This window comes from Aythya marila, assembly GCF_965140915.1.
Source record: "Aythya marila genome assembly, chromosome: Z".
Lineage (NCBI taxonomy): Eukaryota > Metazoa > Chordata > Aves > Anseriformes > Anatidae > Aythya > Aythya marila.
In genome coordinates, this window is record NC_139080.1 from 69,739,053 (window position 1) to 69,755,705 (window position 16,653).

The window sequence follows — 16,653 nt, forward strand, 5'->3', positions numbered from 1 at the left end:
AAAGCACTAGGAAATCAGCATTTTTTTTTCAACTGAAGCTTTGCCAGTTTTTTCCAGATGTCTTCAGAATTTGACCTGTGTTGTGCCTTTAGGAAAACCAGAAGGTAGGACAGTTAAGACACGTTACTGTTCTGAGGAATAAAATCAAATCACATTTTAGCAGCATGCGGCTTCCCAGAGATGAACTGAAATCTCTCTGCACAAAGGTACAGGACAAAGGTACAAAGGAAAATGGACTTCCATACTATGCTATATATTCATACTACGTATTTTTCAAATACTGTATTAAAAAGAGTTAGAAGTTACTGTTCCATCTGAAAATTGGCTTTCCACAACTATCAGGGATTATTACACACTGACATATGGAAATTAACACCACTGCAATACAAGCACCTTGCTTTCTGAGTCCATTAAGTAGAAATCTCAACTGGCATGTCTGGGAAAAAGCAGATATTTACTTTTTCTAAAGCAGAGAAGCCTTTAAAAATATATATTTGGAATAATACTGATTCAAAACAGAAAATAAATGATGTTGGTTATAAATGAGAATTGAAAAGGGTAAAATATTGAAAGCAAGAGCCCCTGCAAAATATACAAAAAAATAGCAATGACAGAAAAACCTTTTAACTCTGAATTCCTTCATTTGGATGCAAATTTACCCATCTCATTTTCCTCCCTGCCATTTTTCAAAAATTTCATAAAGATATTTATTTCTCTACCCCAGAAGTACTTCATCTAGTGCTTTTAACACAAGTGTTTGCCTCCCCGGGTGCTGTCTGTTTGTCATATAACATCCAGGAAAGATGAAAAAAATGCCTGTCAAGCATTTAATTGCTATTCCTTCCCTCAGCTCACCCTCTCCACCCCAAGCTGAGCACTGCTGAACTTTCAAGAGCCCCTCTTTCCTGGCTTTGGAGATCATCAAACTCACGTGAAGTCTTGGAGAATAACTCGTGCAGGCTTAAATGGCACTTCAACATTCTTGTGTTGCACAACTTTCCAGTCAAGAATATTCTCAACATCTTGCTTCTTCACTAGGAACTCATCACAGTTACGAATTGCTGCTTCCAAGAGGACTCGAATAGAAAATGGCAGACGTGCTGCATGGGTAAGAGGCAAGAAACAAATTCAGCTTTTACATTAGGGACTGATTTTTCAAATACTGTATTAAAAAGAGAGACCTCAACAAGCATAGAGTTCCATGCCCAGAGCAGATGGCTCCTTTGGTGCTGTCCCCGAATTCTGACAAGGCTTTATTCCAATTTATCAGACACCCATTTCTATCTCCCAGCTTTGCCAGGAGATCAGTGCCAACTGACCCATTCCACTCAACTCCTACAACAGATTATCTGTTTTTGTCCCTTTGAGACAGTAGACAGTAATGGCCAAAGGACTACTTTCCGCTGCTCTCCCTGCCCTCCACAGTGACTCTACCCTGGAAACAGACTGTGCTCACCTAGTTTCTCTACAGTTTCCTCTCAATCTTTGCACTGAACACAGAAAACCAAAATTTTCTACCTGGCAAAATGGAAAGCACACACTTGATGGTCTAACCAGTTTCTTCTTTTCCAGAGAAGGAAAATGAAACTGAACTGCAGCAAGATTGTGCATCTGCTGATCTTCTAGTTCAAGTCAGAAATACTTATATAAGATGACACAAAATATTAGAGCAGTCCTGACAGCTCTACTGCAAGCAACAGGTGTGAATAAAAAAAAAAAAAAGCTTCTCTGCCCTCCCTTTCCTCATTCACTGTAATAACAGCTGTTTGATTTTGTCTGAGTATATCAATTCAAAAATCTGACAAGTCTGTCCTAACTTTCTATCCACGGCTTCCCAGACACTTAGTCAGAAACACCTGTGGGGGCTTTTTTGGTTGCTTGGTTTTCAATTCCACTACACCCAGTTGCTAAGTTATTCAATTTCTCTTCTGTACAATGAGAATTACACTTTTTTTTTTTTTTCCTTAAAGAATCTGGACATTAGGGTTCTGGAATAAATCAACTGATAATACCATATAGGCATTTGCCTGTTTCTTCAGACTCATCTCTGCTTTTAAGAGATAAAAGTCCAGCATTAACTCTTTCCTCATTTACACCCTGTCTGAGCTTGCAATGAATATGTATTGCTGACATTCGGAGAAAACATTCCTCCAAGTTTGTTTACTGAATTCTCCTTAATCACCTGTTTCCTCTTTGAAAGAGGAAAAACACCCAACACAGACAGCTGTGTTATATACACTATAGATACTGGCTTAGGAAGCCAGTGGCATGGAATGTAATATTTCTACCAGTGCCACATGGAATATGCCTGAGTACATTCAGGAAATGTCAGAAGACCAAGAGAAAAAGCCTCTTCAGAAACAATTCTTCTAGCCTCTATTCTTTCTTCCTCTTAAAGCTGAACAGCCCTCCTGGATGATTTGGTCCTGTCAGCATTAGGTCCTTTCCAGCCTTTCCCAGTGGCAGGATGGTACACGAGAAAATTTGCTCTCTTGGTTTTGGCTAGTCCTCATTCACTCGGGACAAACAAGACTGCAACATGCAGTTTGTGTGCACAGCATGTTGAAAAAATAACCGTCAACTTGCCAGCACTTCTGTAATTCTAAGTTTCCAGAAATAAATCTTGCTGTAAGTTTGTTTTCAAGAACCATTTTCTGAATTCATATTTCTCTCCAGGACTGTACAATCAGAAACCAAGTAGCACCCAGTGTTGCAATGTCTCTTTCTCAGGTGCTGCTCATCAGTGCTAACCAAATGCTTTCTTTATGTTGTCAACATACCGTATCTCACATCTTCCAGTTTGGTCAGATTAAAGAACTTCTTCAGGGGCTGTTTAGGGTCTAGCGGCTCCACAATCCGTGCAAAAGGGTTGCTCATGGTTAAAGACACCTAGTGTCCCTAAAACACAAAAGAAAAAAAAATCAGAGCCATTTTCACAGTATCTGCCCACATAAAAAGGACATGTTCCACAATCCCACGCGCAAAACCTATACCAGACAAAAGGTACTGTACAGACTGCATTAGTCATGCCCTTTCCCCACAATCTACTTGAAACATGCCCTCAGAGATAGGAGGTCTGCAGGAAGAGCATTGTAGAAACATATGATAAGCCATGTGGTTTAAAAAGGAAGCTCAAATTTCTGGATTCACATTGTCTGCATTATCATCTTCTTGGGGCTACTTCTAGATAACCATTTGTGATCCAGAAACCACTACAACAACATGGTCCTGTTTCCTACATGGCAGCAGTCTAAAGCTGAAGAGACAGGCATCTGCATTCAAAACTCAAGCTGAATCAAACAGAAAACATGATGTTTTTTACTTCAGCCTGAAAATGTTGCACACTAAGACTACAAACTCTGATCGACTATCTGAGAAACAAGGAGTCCTCTTGATTTCAGTAAGATTCACTTGAGTCCCCACAAAAAAGAAAATGAAAGCTGACTCCACTCTAAACATCATTTCAGTTTGAGACTTCTTCTTAATGTCACTACCCTAATGGCACAGTGGCCAGAACCCTCTGTTGGGACTTACAAATGCTAGGGTTACTTACACACATTAAAGTACACACGAATATTCCCAATATCAAGGCCATCTAGCATAGAAGGGCTGGAATTGGAAATATCTGTCAATCTCCAGAAAAGATGGTTGCATGCAAAATGCCTATTGCAACAGTTCCTAGGACATCAGCACCTGAAGTCTGCCCAGGGCTCTCTTGGGAGCCCTACTTTAGGCTAACATATGACTGGGAACAAGCTAACGATGCAACAGTAAGGGCAATTATCCTCCCCCAGCCTGGAAACATACACAGATTTTTTATTTTTTAGAAAATATATAAGCAGATCAATTGCTATTTTCACACAACACTGCTCTGATCTTCATTCAGGTAAGACTATCTCCCCTTTGTCTCAGTTTTTCAAACAAACAGTCAAAAAAACAAAACAAAACAAAACAAAAAAAAACACCACAGCATGAAATCCTCATCCTTGAGACTGGTGGGAAGGACTGCATGCACAAAGACCAGTATTTGTGAGTTACAGTGAGTACCAGGCCAAGGAGTGAATTAGTTTATTTCACCCATCAGCCTCATTAACCATTAAGGAAATTCTAGTATGTGGAATGTGTTTATGGAGGACTTTTAAAGCAGTCCAGCATAAATCACATCCCATGTAGCTTCAAGACAACAACCAAGTTAAAAGTGAGAGTGGGACAGAGAGATAGCAGAGATGAGGACAAATCAAGGATGTAAGGCACTAAGATACTGTAGAAGAAAGGAAAATGTCCAGCATTCTGCCACAGAAAACAAGGGAAAATTTTTGAGAAAAAACTGAATGCCCAGAGAAGGCAGAAAGGTAGGAAAATGAACAGACTGCAAACGCCAAAACAACAGAAGTTAAGATGAGGCACTGTTTGCTGTAAACTATAAACTTGTATCTGGAAGTTCACAAAAGCCTCCACCTTTCAGAGAGCAGTGTTTACTCCTAAGCATTCACAGACAACGCACTCCTTTACCGCAGAGAAATCAAGTTGATTTTTGTGCCTGCATTAGGCCAAAAACAATTTCTATTCTGCACTGCACCCTGTATTGTGTCCCTAAAACTTCAGCTGCTACATGTGCGTTTGAATTTGTCCTATCATGAACCAAGTGCGCCCGACATATCACCTCACATGTTCCTATCTACAGGTTATTCTCTCAGGTTTCTCATCCCATCTTTGCAGATACCAGTCCCTTATACAACCTCACCAAATTTTGGTTTTCTTCTCTGAACAGCATGAGTTACTCAGGTATTCCTCTTCTGAAGCAAACCCTGTCCTTCTAGGATTGAGCATGACTGAAATAAACTGCTTCCTTCCTCTCCTTGCAAGCCGATTTTATTTTCTGCCTTCCAAGCTGAGAACTTTATTTTATGTATACTCATTTCTCATGGGAAAGCCAAAAGGGCAGTTGAAGATAGGAAACTCTGGGGTGTTCGCTGAGAGATGCAGCAGATCTTCATTATGACCGTAATGAGGCCACTGTATTCACTTTGCATATTCTCCTGTAAGTATAAATTGCATCAGCAACATTTCTCTTTTAAGTCAGTGTCTTGTCAAACCTGTGTGAGCTCAAGACCCTACGATGGAGACTTTATTGACTTGTTAGCGTTTTTGCCATCATCAGTTAGTTGAACAAATAAACCAGGCTGGAGGTCACCAAGGCCTAAACACGTGCTCTCTTCTCTGGCTGACTGGCCAAAAAGGCGCGAGGAAGCAACACTTTGCAGGTTGACTCCAGCAGCAAAACCTTGAGTAATCACTGCAGTGGATACAGATTAACTCGTGATTGCAGCACAGAGTATTTATCCAGGCTGTGCAGACACTGAAAGGTAAATATGCAAGCAGGTTAGCCAGCACCTGTCGGCAGAGGGCTGGCAGGGCCACGCACCTTGTGCATGGCGCAGCTGAGCGGCCACCCCACAGAAAGCACTCGATCTCCTGCCCTGGATGGCGTGGAGGCCACATCTGGAAGGGGATTCCTCACGACAGCCCTCAGGATGAGGGGTGCACGAACCCAGGGGCTTCAGGGTAACAGGCACAAGTAACCCGCACGAGCTGCTCTGCTGAAGAAGAAAGCCTTAGCTTTCTTCTTCAACCTGGTCCCCTTCCTCCACCTTCGTGCAGATCTGGACACAGGGAAAGGAGCAAGGGGAGCTCTGAGGTGTGACACAACAAGGAGGATTAACCAAATGAGAAAGGAAAAGTATCACGAGCCAGGAGACCTCCACGATACCAGTGACTGAGGCAAAAGCTGTCAAGTTTCCAGCTGCCCCGCAGAATCCATGTCTTCGTGAGCACATGCTAAAAGTTGAACTTGGAGTAAAGATGTTTAGTTTCTAGGCATTAGTAGTGAAAATCTGCCATTTTGCAGCATGGCAAATTTCACATTCTTCACTGAGGTGTTTTTCTGAAGTCGTTGACACTCCTTTCTTTATACATTCCCCTCCAAATACCATCTGCCAAGACACATATTCCCATTACTTGAACCTTTCCAAAGGGTTGCATGACTCGTGTAAAATGTACCAGGTAAACAGTAGCCTTACTTTAGCCCTCCCTGTGCTTGCTAATACAATTCCACCAGCACTGGCAATTAGGGTTCACATTAATGCTGTTTGGTCATCCTTTAATCCGAAGTCCCCAACTATCAATGTCACCTACTCAGCTTGTCCTATCGATGTCGATGCTCAGCGCTGTGCTGACCCCCTCCATCTCCTGCTGGAGATTATCTAGAATTTACCCACAGTCTGCACATCAGCTCACCACAGAAAAGTCTGGGTTTTGGCTTTCCTGTTGTTCTGGCTTTCCCAGCTCCAGCTCTCTCTCTCTCCCCCACAGAAGCGAAAGTGCAGGATTCCTAGCATCAGCATGGAAACCATGAATACCAAGAGGGGCAAATTTATTTGGACTAGGTCATAGCTTTCCAAATATAAAAAGGGAAACTGTTTTTCATGCATGTAACATTTGCCCTTCAGAGCAGAGAACAAACTCTGGGCTAAAACAGCTGTTCCACACTGTATCCGTGGATATGACACAGCAAGGTTCAAATCTCTCCAGCAACAAAATCTTGTATTGTGATACTCTAACAAAGCAATCACGCTAGCAAAATATGTGTATGGTAACATTCCTCACGCCATCTGCACTGAGTAGGTCAGTACACTCAGCATTTACCATCAGTGCTCAGACACTCACTTGCAAGAAAAGACCAGGACAAATATGCCCATGGGCTGTATTGTGCACGCGGACCTCTGTGGCAGCCTGAAGACCGTGTGGCTGGATGATCGTCACATACAAAATACACACAGTCCCAAGGGGACTGGAAGGAAAAGGTATCTGTATCCTCCCATCTGTTTCTTTTCTTCAGAGTTAATCAACTAAATCAAATACGTTAAAGGGATGACAAAGTCTCACGTGGATCCTCAAAAATCCTCAAAACAAAGATAAAGACATGCAACTTAATTTCACTTTTTTTCTTAAGAAAATTCACAGGGGATTTAAACACATTTTGTGTGCGTTTTCACACTTTTAGTTTATTGATTTAACTTTTCTGACAACATAAACCCAGTACTAGTTGCATCACAACACCAACTGGAAAAGGACTAAGCTCCGGATACTGGGGAATTAATTAAAGCACGTTCTCAATTGATTGTGGATCCTGGATTCTGCTTCAGACCCCTTTAAAAGCAGCAGCACAGCCTGGAACAATCTCAACAAGCTGAAACATGAGTGAAACAGATGTAATTGAAAAAGCATCCTGCAGTTTTGCACTTGCAGAAGTTATCTCACCCAGACTGCAGGGAAGGAAGAGGTGCAGTACTTATAGAAGAGAACCTGATGACAGATTCCACTTTAAATACCACCTTAGCATACTATCCTACTCTTTTTAGATCTGCAGAAGAGGCTGAAAGTAAAAGTGAATATAGCTAATCAGACTAAAAGGAACGATCTCTGCACCACTAAAATATTTGTATATACATGTTGAAACATAAATGCTCTTACTTTCATTTGTTGAACGAGATTAATACCAGGAACCACATTGTTCTGATTTTCTGGGGGTCTCAAGGGAGACACTTATCTCTCGCTATCCAGAATACAAGAAAACCTTAGCATATGTAGTATTTTTATGCTGAAATAGATGTTAATAGCAACTCATGCTCTTTTGTATTACACGAGTGTCAACAAAAGACTCTTGCAGAGTAATAATCACTTATTACTGAAGTGCCTGAAGACCAACCAAGCACACAGATTTATTTTGTTTGACCTGCAGAAAGAAAAGAAAAATCCCTGGATGAGGGAACTTCTGTCTAAACTTCAGACCATAAAGTCTGAATGTAGGCACATAACAGGCACGGTCAGGAACAAGTCTATGCCACCACTGTCTCTTTTAATTCATCTTTGGTTTCTTGGTTGTTGTCTTACAAATTATGCAAAGGTGCCTCCATTATTAGCAGGCAGGGATCACTTACTTGCAACATCTGCTCATAAAATTGAACATCTAGTGGCTTGACACCTGAAGCAGACTTTTCCCTGGACAGCACGTTCATTCTCTGTCCCTGCTGGGAAGAACAACAGCACAGAATCTGCAAAGGAGCAATTTAACTTGGGCATCCACTGGAAGTGGTTACACTCAGCAAACACAGAGATTGAAGGCTTAGACCTGCAGGTATGACAGGTGTCTGTGAAGAAACATCCAACTGAAAACTGGAAAAAGGAGGGTGTGTGAGCGGGCAGCACTGCTATGATAAAAGTCCTTGCCTGATGATGGGAAAAAGGCAGAAGACCTATGGATCACTCACAGCCTTGCTTGGAAACACAGCACTTACCACCTGTGCTGAACCTGACCACTTCTCTGCCATCTTCAGTTGTGATCATCATCCTCCTCTTGCCCCCACAAGTTATTATTTCCTTTAGTTTTGTCTACTCAACAATTGACATGTTGTATGTATGCATGCATGTTTGTATAAAAAATCTCAGGGGAGCTGCCACAGAGCAATACACTACTGAACTGTAAATCCATCACAATATTGAGCATGCAGTTTCTGTCATTACTGAGAACTACATACAGCTACAGAGCACTTCTGAAACTTGGGGTTATTGCTCTGTTCCCCAGCAGAAAATGAGCGTCTACAATTTGCAGAGCTCTACTCATGTTTTCACATTCTGCTTAGCAATGGGTCTTAATTAAAAATGTTGATGACTTCATTTATTTCAGTTTACGAAAGTTTCAGATCTCTTAGCCACAAACCAAGATTTGGAAGGTAGCAGGAAATGTCTATGCTTGTGGCAGGGGTTGGAACTGGATGGTCTTTAAGGTCCCTTCCAACCCAAACCATTCTGTGATTCTAAGATCTGTTAGCAGGTCCATCAGGTAGGAAGTTCTGTCCTGTTGGAATTGCAACATGCCCTGCATAAACACCTACCTTAGTTGAAAATACCCATGCTAAGCATGCTGACAGAAATCTATGTGTTTGATATGGAAAGGCAGCTTCTCCGGCATGAGTCAGGTGTCTGCAGTAATAATTCTTCGGCAAATAAATCCATCCGTAATTCAAGACAGTTTAGAAAAAAAAGTTAACACAGATATTTGTGTGGTAGAAAAAAAAATATTTGAAATATAAAGTTGCTGAAGGAAAATGTTTCTGCTATCTTGGCATGTATTGAAAAAATAAATAAAAAGCCCCTGGCACTTGGATTAAGTTCAACACCAGTACACCACTATTGGAACAAGCAGCGTCTTGTTTTATAATGTATCTAGCTATAATTACATTTGTATGCACCCAGAACAGATGAGTACAGCTACAGCTGCAATAAACACAGGTTTCTTGTTTTGATTAAAAGAAGCTCTTACTATTTAACATTTGCTCTACCTGTGACAGATGAGGCCGCTATATAAGAAGCACAGAGCGCAGTACTGATGTAAACTGTCTGCGATGAGATGTCAGTGCTACCAGAGACCTGAGAAAAGAGCATCTTTGTGTTTCTCTCTTCCACAGAGAAGTCCACAGTTACATAGATCCTTAAAGAGAAGTCCATTAGCAATTTGACAGCTGAGCAAGTATTTTCATGGTATAAACCACTTCATTATTGTGCACTGGAAGAAAATCCAGCAATATGTAAAGGATTTTTTTTTTTTTTTTATTTTAACTCTCTACACAAGCTTTCAGGGAACCCTTTTCATCTTGAAGGCTCAAAAGGAACTTTGTACTGGAACACAAATGGGACCTTGGATTACTGACTTTACTGCTTGCTCCTAATGCCTAAACCTTTGACTGCTACACTAAAGTACATACTTACTCAAAACCACAATGTGCTGTACTTCAAGCGCATTGGAAAGTCTGCTAATTGCATATCCCTATAATCTACATAATTCTCAGGCTATCATAAGCATTCTGAGAATTTCATGTCGTTAACAGCGCTGTAGCGCATTTGCAGGAACTGAAAATTTAGTTCAGAGATCATGCTTGCGAAATCAAGGCTTTGGGTTTTGCAGAAACTCCAGCCCCAAGTGAGCTGTAAGTTTAAATGAGCGCTCAGTTTCAAGATGCGGATAATAAGCTCAACCCCAAGTCATCCCTCCGGAAAGCCAAATGCTACCTCCTCCTCCCTCACTTGGCAGAAAGCTAGTTCACTTTCTGCTCAAGGGGCTGTTGAAACACTTCTCTTGCGTGCATCTCACCAGCTTTTGATGACCCAGACAAGCACACATATCTAGTATCCTCAGACAGCCTCTGGAATGTGATCTAACCTTACAGTTAAAAAAAAAAATCCAGATCCTAATTAAGCAGGCATAAGTGTTAAGGGAGCGCTGTGTCAGCAGACTCACCAGTGAGTGTCCTAGTTAAAAGTAGAGACTTTTTTTTTCCTGCAGGAAAACAAGCAGTATTACATGTAATGACACAAGGAAGCCTATCTGGAGGCTACTGCTGAAAAATAAAGCCTTGATTTATTTTTTTTTTCCCCTGAAAGAGTAATGTTGAACTTTAACCTACTTCCTACCTCTGTACAAACTTGCTGCTCATTTCCCCTGTTAGCAGTCTTAGACTATACATTAATAAATATGCAGCATGGACTAGTTTTAACAAAGAGCCAGCTTTCAGTGTTAGGAAAAAAAAAAAATACAGGGGAACACGCAGGAACACGTTCCCACCAACAAGCTAACATGGAAGCACTGCAAGAAGGCTGGAAATACAGTGTTGTAAGCATGTACAAATGCTTGGTCTGAAATTTGGTTTCAATTTCAGTATGCAGGATTAAAAGACATATTACTGGTCTGTTTGTTTCAAAAGGCTCGTGTGAAAGTTGGAAGGATGACTGCAGAAGCGCATGGGAAGTGGAAGCTAAATGAGAGTAATGTGAATCAGCTCTCTTCTACTTGCCCCACTAGCAACATATCAGCCCTGTAAACTGCCGTTTCTGCTCCCCTAGGACTCCTTCTGTGCAACTCTGACCTGTTCCAGAGCCATCAAAAATACGTAGGTGGAAGCAGTCCTTTCAGGATGAAGAACTGATGAAAGAATTATTATTACTGTTGTGAAATAAGTCTGGCATCATGGTGTTTTTCCCCTAATTTTCAGGCCTTTGCACTCTGGAAATACTGGAAGATAATCTTCTCACAATAAAAGCTGCTGCCTAGAATCTCAGCAGCTATTCTACTGTTCATGTAGATGAATCAATCCAACCTTCAAAATGCCTTGCTTTCAGTCTGCAAGCAGAACAACTCGGTATCTGATAACATTTCATCAATTCCAACCAGCTGTTACCAGAGCTTACTAGCCAAGCTCCCAGGGGAATAAAATTAAGTTTCCATCAAACATTGTTTTAATTCAAATGACTTTTTCAGAACAGTTTTCTGTAAAAAGCCTAGGGAAAAACAAAACAAAACACCCTATTTCACAAGCTTCTGGAGTCCTGACCCTAAAATTGCGGGATGCCCCAATTCCTGTGAGGACGTGCCAAATATCCAGAGGAAATCTTCTGAGCTAACCACTCCCCAGGCCAACACTGAAAGCAAGAACCCTGAAAAATTCTTACCTCCTATTCACACAAACAGGACAAATTGGAGAGAAAAAAAAAAAAAAAAAAGAAGACAACGACTCATCTTTACCTCCTATCTGTTTCAAAAGAAGGAAAGGGACCACTCTTCATTTCAGACCCTTCCAGTGATCTGAAGTGGACTGTTACTGGAGTGAGGAAGAAAACTTCCAGCTATTGTGTGGCAAAAGCCTGCAGGGAGAGTCTGTGCTGAAAAATACTAGCCAAAGAGATTTGCTGCTGTTCTTACTATTTAAATATTAGTAATATTTATTCTGTGGTTTTCTGCAATCATTGTGAAAGCTCGTCCACAATTACAATAAAAACTTCATTAAAAATATCAGAGTGGCATTGTATCATTCATTGGTTGGTATTCCATTCAAGGGAACCAGGAGAGGAGGAAAGCACCAAATTACAAGTGTCATGTGACTCGAAATAGAGTTTGAAAGACCTACAACCTTTGGTTCAGCACTAATCTGCTATACTCATACATACTTTGTAAAGCATCCCTATAGCTAAGTGCTCAGACTCCCTCACACACTGAAATGCTCCAGGGGAACTGTCTTTATTTTACAGTGTCCAGGATCAGTAAAGTACTGACAATTTTTCAAATAACTCCTCAAACACACCACAAATCCTGGAGGGCATAAGAGTCAGCTGCACTTCCTACCCTATGCACATTAAATTCTTCCTATGTCCTTTGAAGAAGTTAACAATCCCCAGAAGTTTATTAGGACATTCTGATGGAGCACAATTGCTTTTAAGCAAAGCAGTACTAAATAAACATTCCAGTGTTAATATTTTTCTCTAGGGTGGTCTTCCTTTACTGCAGTATTGTGGATTGATAATGAGCCAGTCTGAACAATAGCAACACGCTGGAGTGCTCAGAGATACTAATTCAATTCCAAGTTTTGGGTAAGAGAATCCTCTGTTTTAGTCCAAGTTTCCTGCTGATACTAAAGCATACTGAAGGCCAGATCTCTACATCTTTCCCCCTTCTCGCACCTACACTAGTTTCAGAGGTGGAAGCTAAATATCAAAGTACAACCTGCAGTTAATAAATAAGAGAGAGCCGTGGCGGTGTTATGAAACACAGCAATACACCGCCGAGATATGGAGGGACTAATCTGGACATATACCTAATCCACAGCCCAGAACACTGCACCTCCACGGCCACGCTGCCCGGCCAGGCTGGGCAACGCAAATACCTGCCTCAGAGCTCCCACCTCACGGCTGCTGTGGGGCACCTGTGCCTGCACAACCTCACCTTCACGCCGGGTGAACCCCGCTCCTCCCGGCCTCTAAAGCTTTGCCTCCATCCTTTCTGTGTCCTGAGGGTTTGGGAAGGGTTTATTTTATTTCCACTGCACAGCCGTGTGCTCCGTATCCGCGCCACGCACCCTCCCGCAGCATTTCGGTACCGCTGAAAACGCGAGGAGGCTAGGCCAGCGTTATTCCAACAGACAAAATAACAATAATAATAACAATAATAACAATAACAACAACAATAATAATAATAATAATAATAAATCACCAAACAGCTACAGCAGGATGAGGGCAGGGCAGCCTCGCCTCTCCCCCTCCTTCCCCACAAACCCTCCTCTCAGCGCTGCCACCACAGCAGCTCCCGGCGGCTCCGCGCTGCAGGCGGGCAGGCCCCCGGGGACCCTTCCTCACCCCACAGCACCCCGGGGACCCTCCACAGCCCCCCCAGCACCCCGGGGACCCCCCTCGGACCCTCCTGGGACCCTCCTCAGCCCCCCTCAGCCCCGCCGCAGCCGCCCGGGTGCCCCCGAGCCGCCCGCCCGCCGCCATGTCCCGCACCCGGCCGGGAGAGGGGGCGCCTCGGCGGCGGGGGAGGCGGCTTCCAGCAGGGCCGAAGGAGGGCACGGCGACCCCCCGCCGAGCCCTGCACTCACCGGGGAGCCAGCAGGAACCCAGCGGCGCTGCCCCGCTGCCGGCCTGCGGAGGGACAGGGCAGGGGCAGGGGCGGGCCGGCTCCGCCCCGCCGCCCTCAAGGCCGGGCATGGCGGCCCCGGCTTCCCGCCTCCCCGCCCGGCATGGCGGCGGGGCGAGCCGGCCTGCCCCTGCCTCAGCGGGCCTTTGTCCCCCCCCGCCCCGCGCTGTTACACAAAACCCGTCCGGGATCGATACCGTGACGCCAGTGCTGGAGGGGGTGTCCGGGGACAGAGTGTCCCAGAGGCTGGCACGGCACTGTCACCTCAGCCTGGTGGGGGGGGGGGGGCGTTGCTGCGCGTCCCCCGTCCCCTGACAGAAACGGCGCCCGAATAGCGTCAATTAGAATTCGTCTCATTCTAGGGAAAGCGTTCAATAAAGAAGAAAGAATAAATTAAAGTGTATCTAGTCCTAGTGAAAGCATTAGATAAAGAAAGGGGGAGCTAAAGATCTGCAGGGATCACACAAAAAGGGCGTACTTGTCTCACACATCTCTGAGGGGCGGCTGGGAGAGTAGTGGCTAGCAGACCTGTTGCTTAACCACCAGCAGAAACCGACGGCCACTAATGTTTTTGTAGTTGTTTCTGATGATTTATTTTCCCCTGAAGAAGGTTCACGAGGTGAAGAACAAACAGGGCTTCTTGCTGACACTGCAGGAGAGGAGCGGACCTCAGATGCTGGAGGTGATGCAGAGAGTGAAAATGGAAGCACTTTTCTCTGCTGGAAAAGACTGCAGGAACCTATAAAATGCCCAAGACAGCTTGTCTGGTTGTCTGCCGGTTGCATTTCTTCACGCTGACCTGTGCTGGCAGATCCTCCTGCCTACGCACTGTCCAGCTGGAACATGCAGGCCAGGGAAAATCAGTGGCAGAATCTCAGGGTCTAGCAAAGAAGATATGTAGTTGTCTTGCTATTTTTCCTTCTTTTGTATTTTACGTCAATACACTTGGTCTTGATTTAAGTGGCACAATTATGTCCTCTAAGGTCTGTCTGTACTTAAGCCTACTATTATCTTGATACTTCTAGTTGTCATGTCACCTACAAAATACAGTACTTTAGAGTTATCACTCAAAATCTTTTACAGGTCGGCCTGCTTTATGTTCAGTGTAAGTATCTCGTGGAGTAATATATATTCTCCAACTTCTCTTTTTCGAATCAAATCAGTCTTTAGAACAATTGATTGGCTTTAAGAAATGGTTAACTCAGACATGAAAATGGGCATCCATTCAAACCTTTACTCAAAGAGGTTCAGAAGACTCAGGTTTTTGGAATGAAGTTATCTCTGTAATTTGGTAGTAGAAGGAAAAGGCCAATGACTTCTTCAGGACACCACAAAATAATGATGATTCTGGTAGTAAGAGAAGCTGGAGAATTTCTAAAACCTCTCAGTGATTTCCTTAGAGTTTTAGATGTTGCAGAAGTTGTTTTTGTTGTTGGTTTTTTTTTTTTTACATGTTTAAGAAATAACAATGACATAATTTCAGTACCTTCCTCTTAGTGGGATAAAGTCTGGGAATAACTCTTTGGGCCACTTCCTTTCAAAGAAATTGTGATTTTTGTTGTTGCTCCCAACAAAACAGATTTCCAAGACCTGTGTATGTCACTGAGTTTTGAATCATGAACAGAATCCTTCATGCCAATGCAATTGCTGCAAAATCTGATAGGCCTAAGAACTCTTCTGTGAAAAGCAAAGACTAGTAAAATAGCAGGTCAGCAACAGAAATGGAAAATCCATTTGTCAGCTTTAACTTCTGTCAGTGAATATCTGCAAGGCTTGTAATTTCTGTTCTGTCTGGAGGGATGGCACCCAAGGTCCTGCTGTGGGAGGGAGGCTTTCTTAACACAGGAAAAGGCAGCACTGCTGCAGCATCAGCTGCTTGTATCTAAGGACACAGAGGCTGTGTTGGGATTGGAAGATAGGCTCTTCCTTTAAGGATTTATGATAATACTCTCTGAAGGTTATCACAGGTTGGCATTTGCAGTACAGGGTGTTTGAAGCTGTCATTCCCCTCAACAGGACTAGGCTGATAATAATGTGTCTGATGTGTCAGATGATTGCTGTCAGGTTTGTCTCTCTCCAAAGATTGCTGGGAAGTGAGTAGTAGGTTAGAACCATTGTTTATAAGGAAGATATTTACTGAAATGTGTTCTGGGTTTTAAGATCAGATTGCAAAGACCTCCGACATTTGTTGTGGGCAATCATGCACTGTGGTGAATGAGGGCTAAAGTAAGGAAAAAAAAAAAAAAAAAAGTAAACAAACAAACAAAAGAAACGAAAACAAACAAACCAAAAACTTACATTCTTCAATTCTTGCACTGAAGATAGACATGAATAGGAGTAACATGCTTTTCTTGCTGCAATCCTGGGCATCCCAGTTCCCATGACTTCCTCTTTTTTAGGTGTTTTTTTTGTGTGAAATCATTTCACAGCAGATGAGGAGATGAGGAACTGTATGTAAGTTCTTTGCCCTTTTCTCATTTTTGGGGAAATCCAGTTGCAAGACGCTTGGTCTAACTTCAAATTGATTCTAGAGTGATCTCTGAAGTTGTTGACCAAGCAGTGTCCTAGAAACCCAGGGAGCGTGTCATGTTTGTTCAGTTCCTAGCTGTGGATGCCCCATCCCTGGAGGTGCTCAAGTCCAGGCTGGATGGGGCTTTGAGCAACCTGGTCTGGTGGGAGATGTCCCTGCCCATGGCAGGGGGGTTGGAATTAGATGGTGTTCTCCTTCCAACCCAGATCATTCTATGATTCCATGACTTATTGTTACATCTGTAAACACATTTCACCCATTCTTATCCCAGCAAGAACTTACAAATATGTGGGATTCCCACGCAGAAGTTTTCAGGTCATTATATCCTATAAAGCCTTAGAGTACAGCACTTAGCAGAATCGTGCACGGTGCTAATCCCCCACACAGACTCAGCTGCTCACTGAGGCTGCAACAACCTGTGGCTGCTGTCACCTGTCTAAAACTAGGCTAAGGCTGGGGTGAGGGAGACGGTAATTTAGAGCTGCCAGCCTGGAGGATCCAGTGTTTGCCTTTCAAAGCAGTCATCCCAAAGAAGTGTCCGTCAGTAGCACAATCTCCATGTGTCCTCCGGCTGTTCCTGGCTTTCCGTGGTGTAATGAAA

General features: G+C 43.1%; 1 protein-coding gene across 3 annotated transcripts in view; it reads right to left on the bottom strand.

Moving 5' to 3' along the window:
- The window catches only part of ACO1 (aconitase 1), a 340,782-nt gene that overhangs the window by 21,826 nt on the left and 302,303 nt on the right, over nt 1-16,653 (bottom strand). Inside the window, exons 1-3 of one of the 3 annotated variants that reach the window (XM_082783278.1) lie at nt 13,485-13,627; nt 2,781-2,898; nt 932-1,100 (exon numbers count right to left, since the gene is read on the bottom strand). In XM_082783278.1, the coding sequence (XP_082639404.1) occupies nt 932-1,100; nt 2,781-2,877 (266 nt within the window). In that variant the 5' untranslated portion in view covers nt 2,878-2,898; nt 13,485-13,627. Of the gene's footprint in view, nt 1-931; nt 1,101-2,780; nt 2,899-8,000; nt 8,081-13,484; nt 13,628-16,653 lie in introns of those variants that run through there. The other 2 variants (XM_082783280.1, XM_082783279.1) reach the window with 2 other exon arrangements.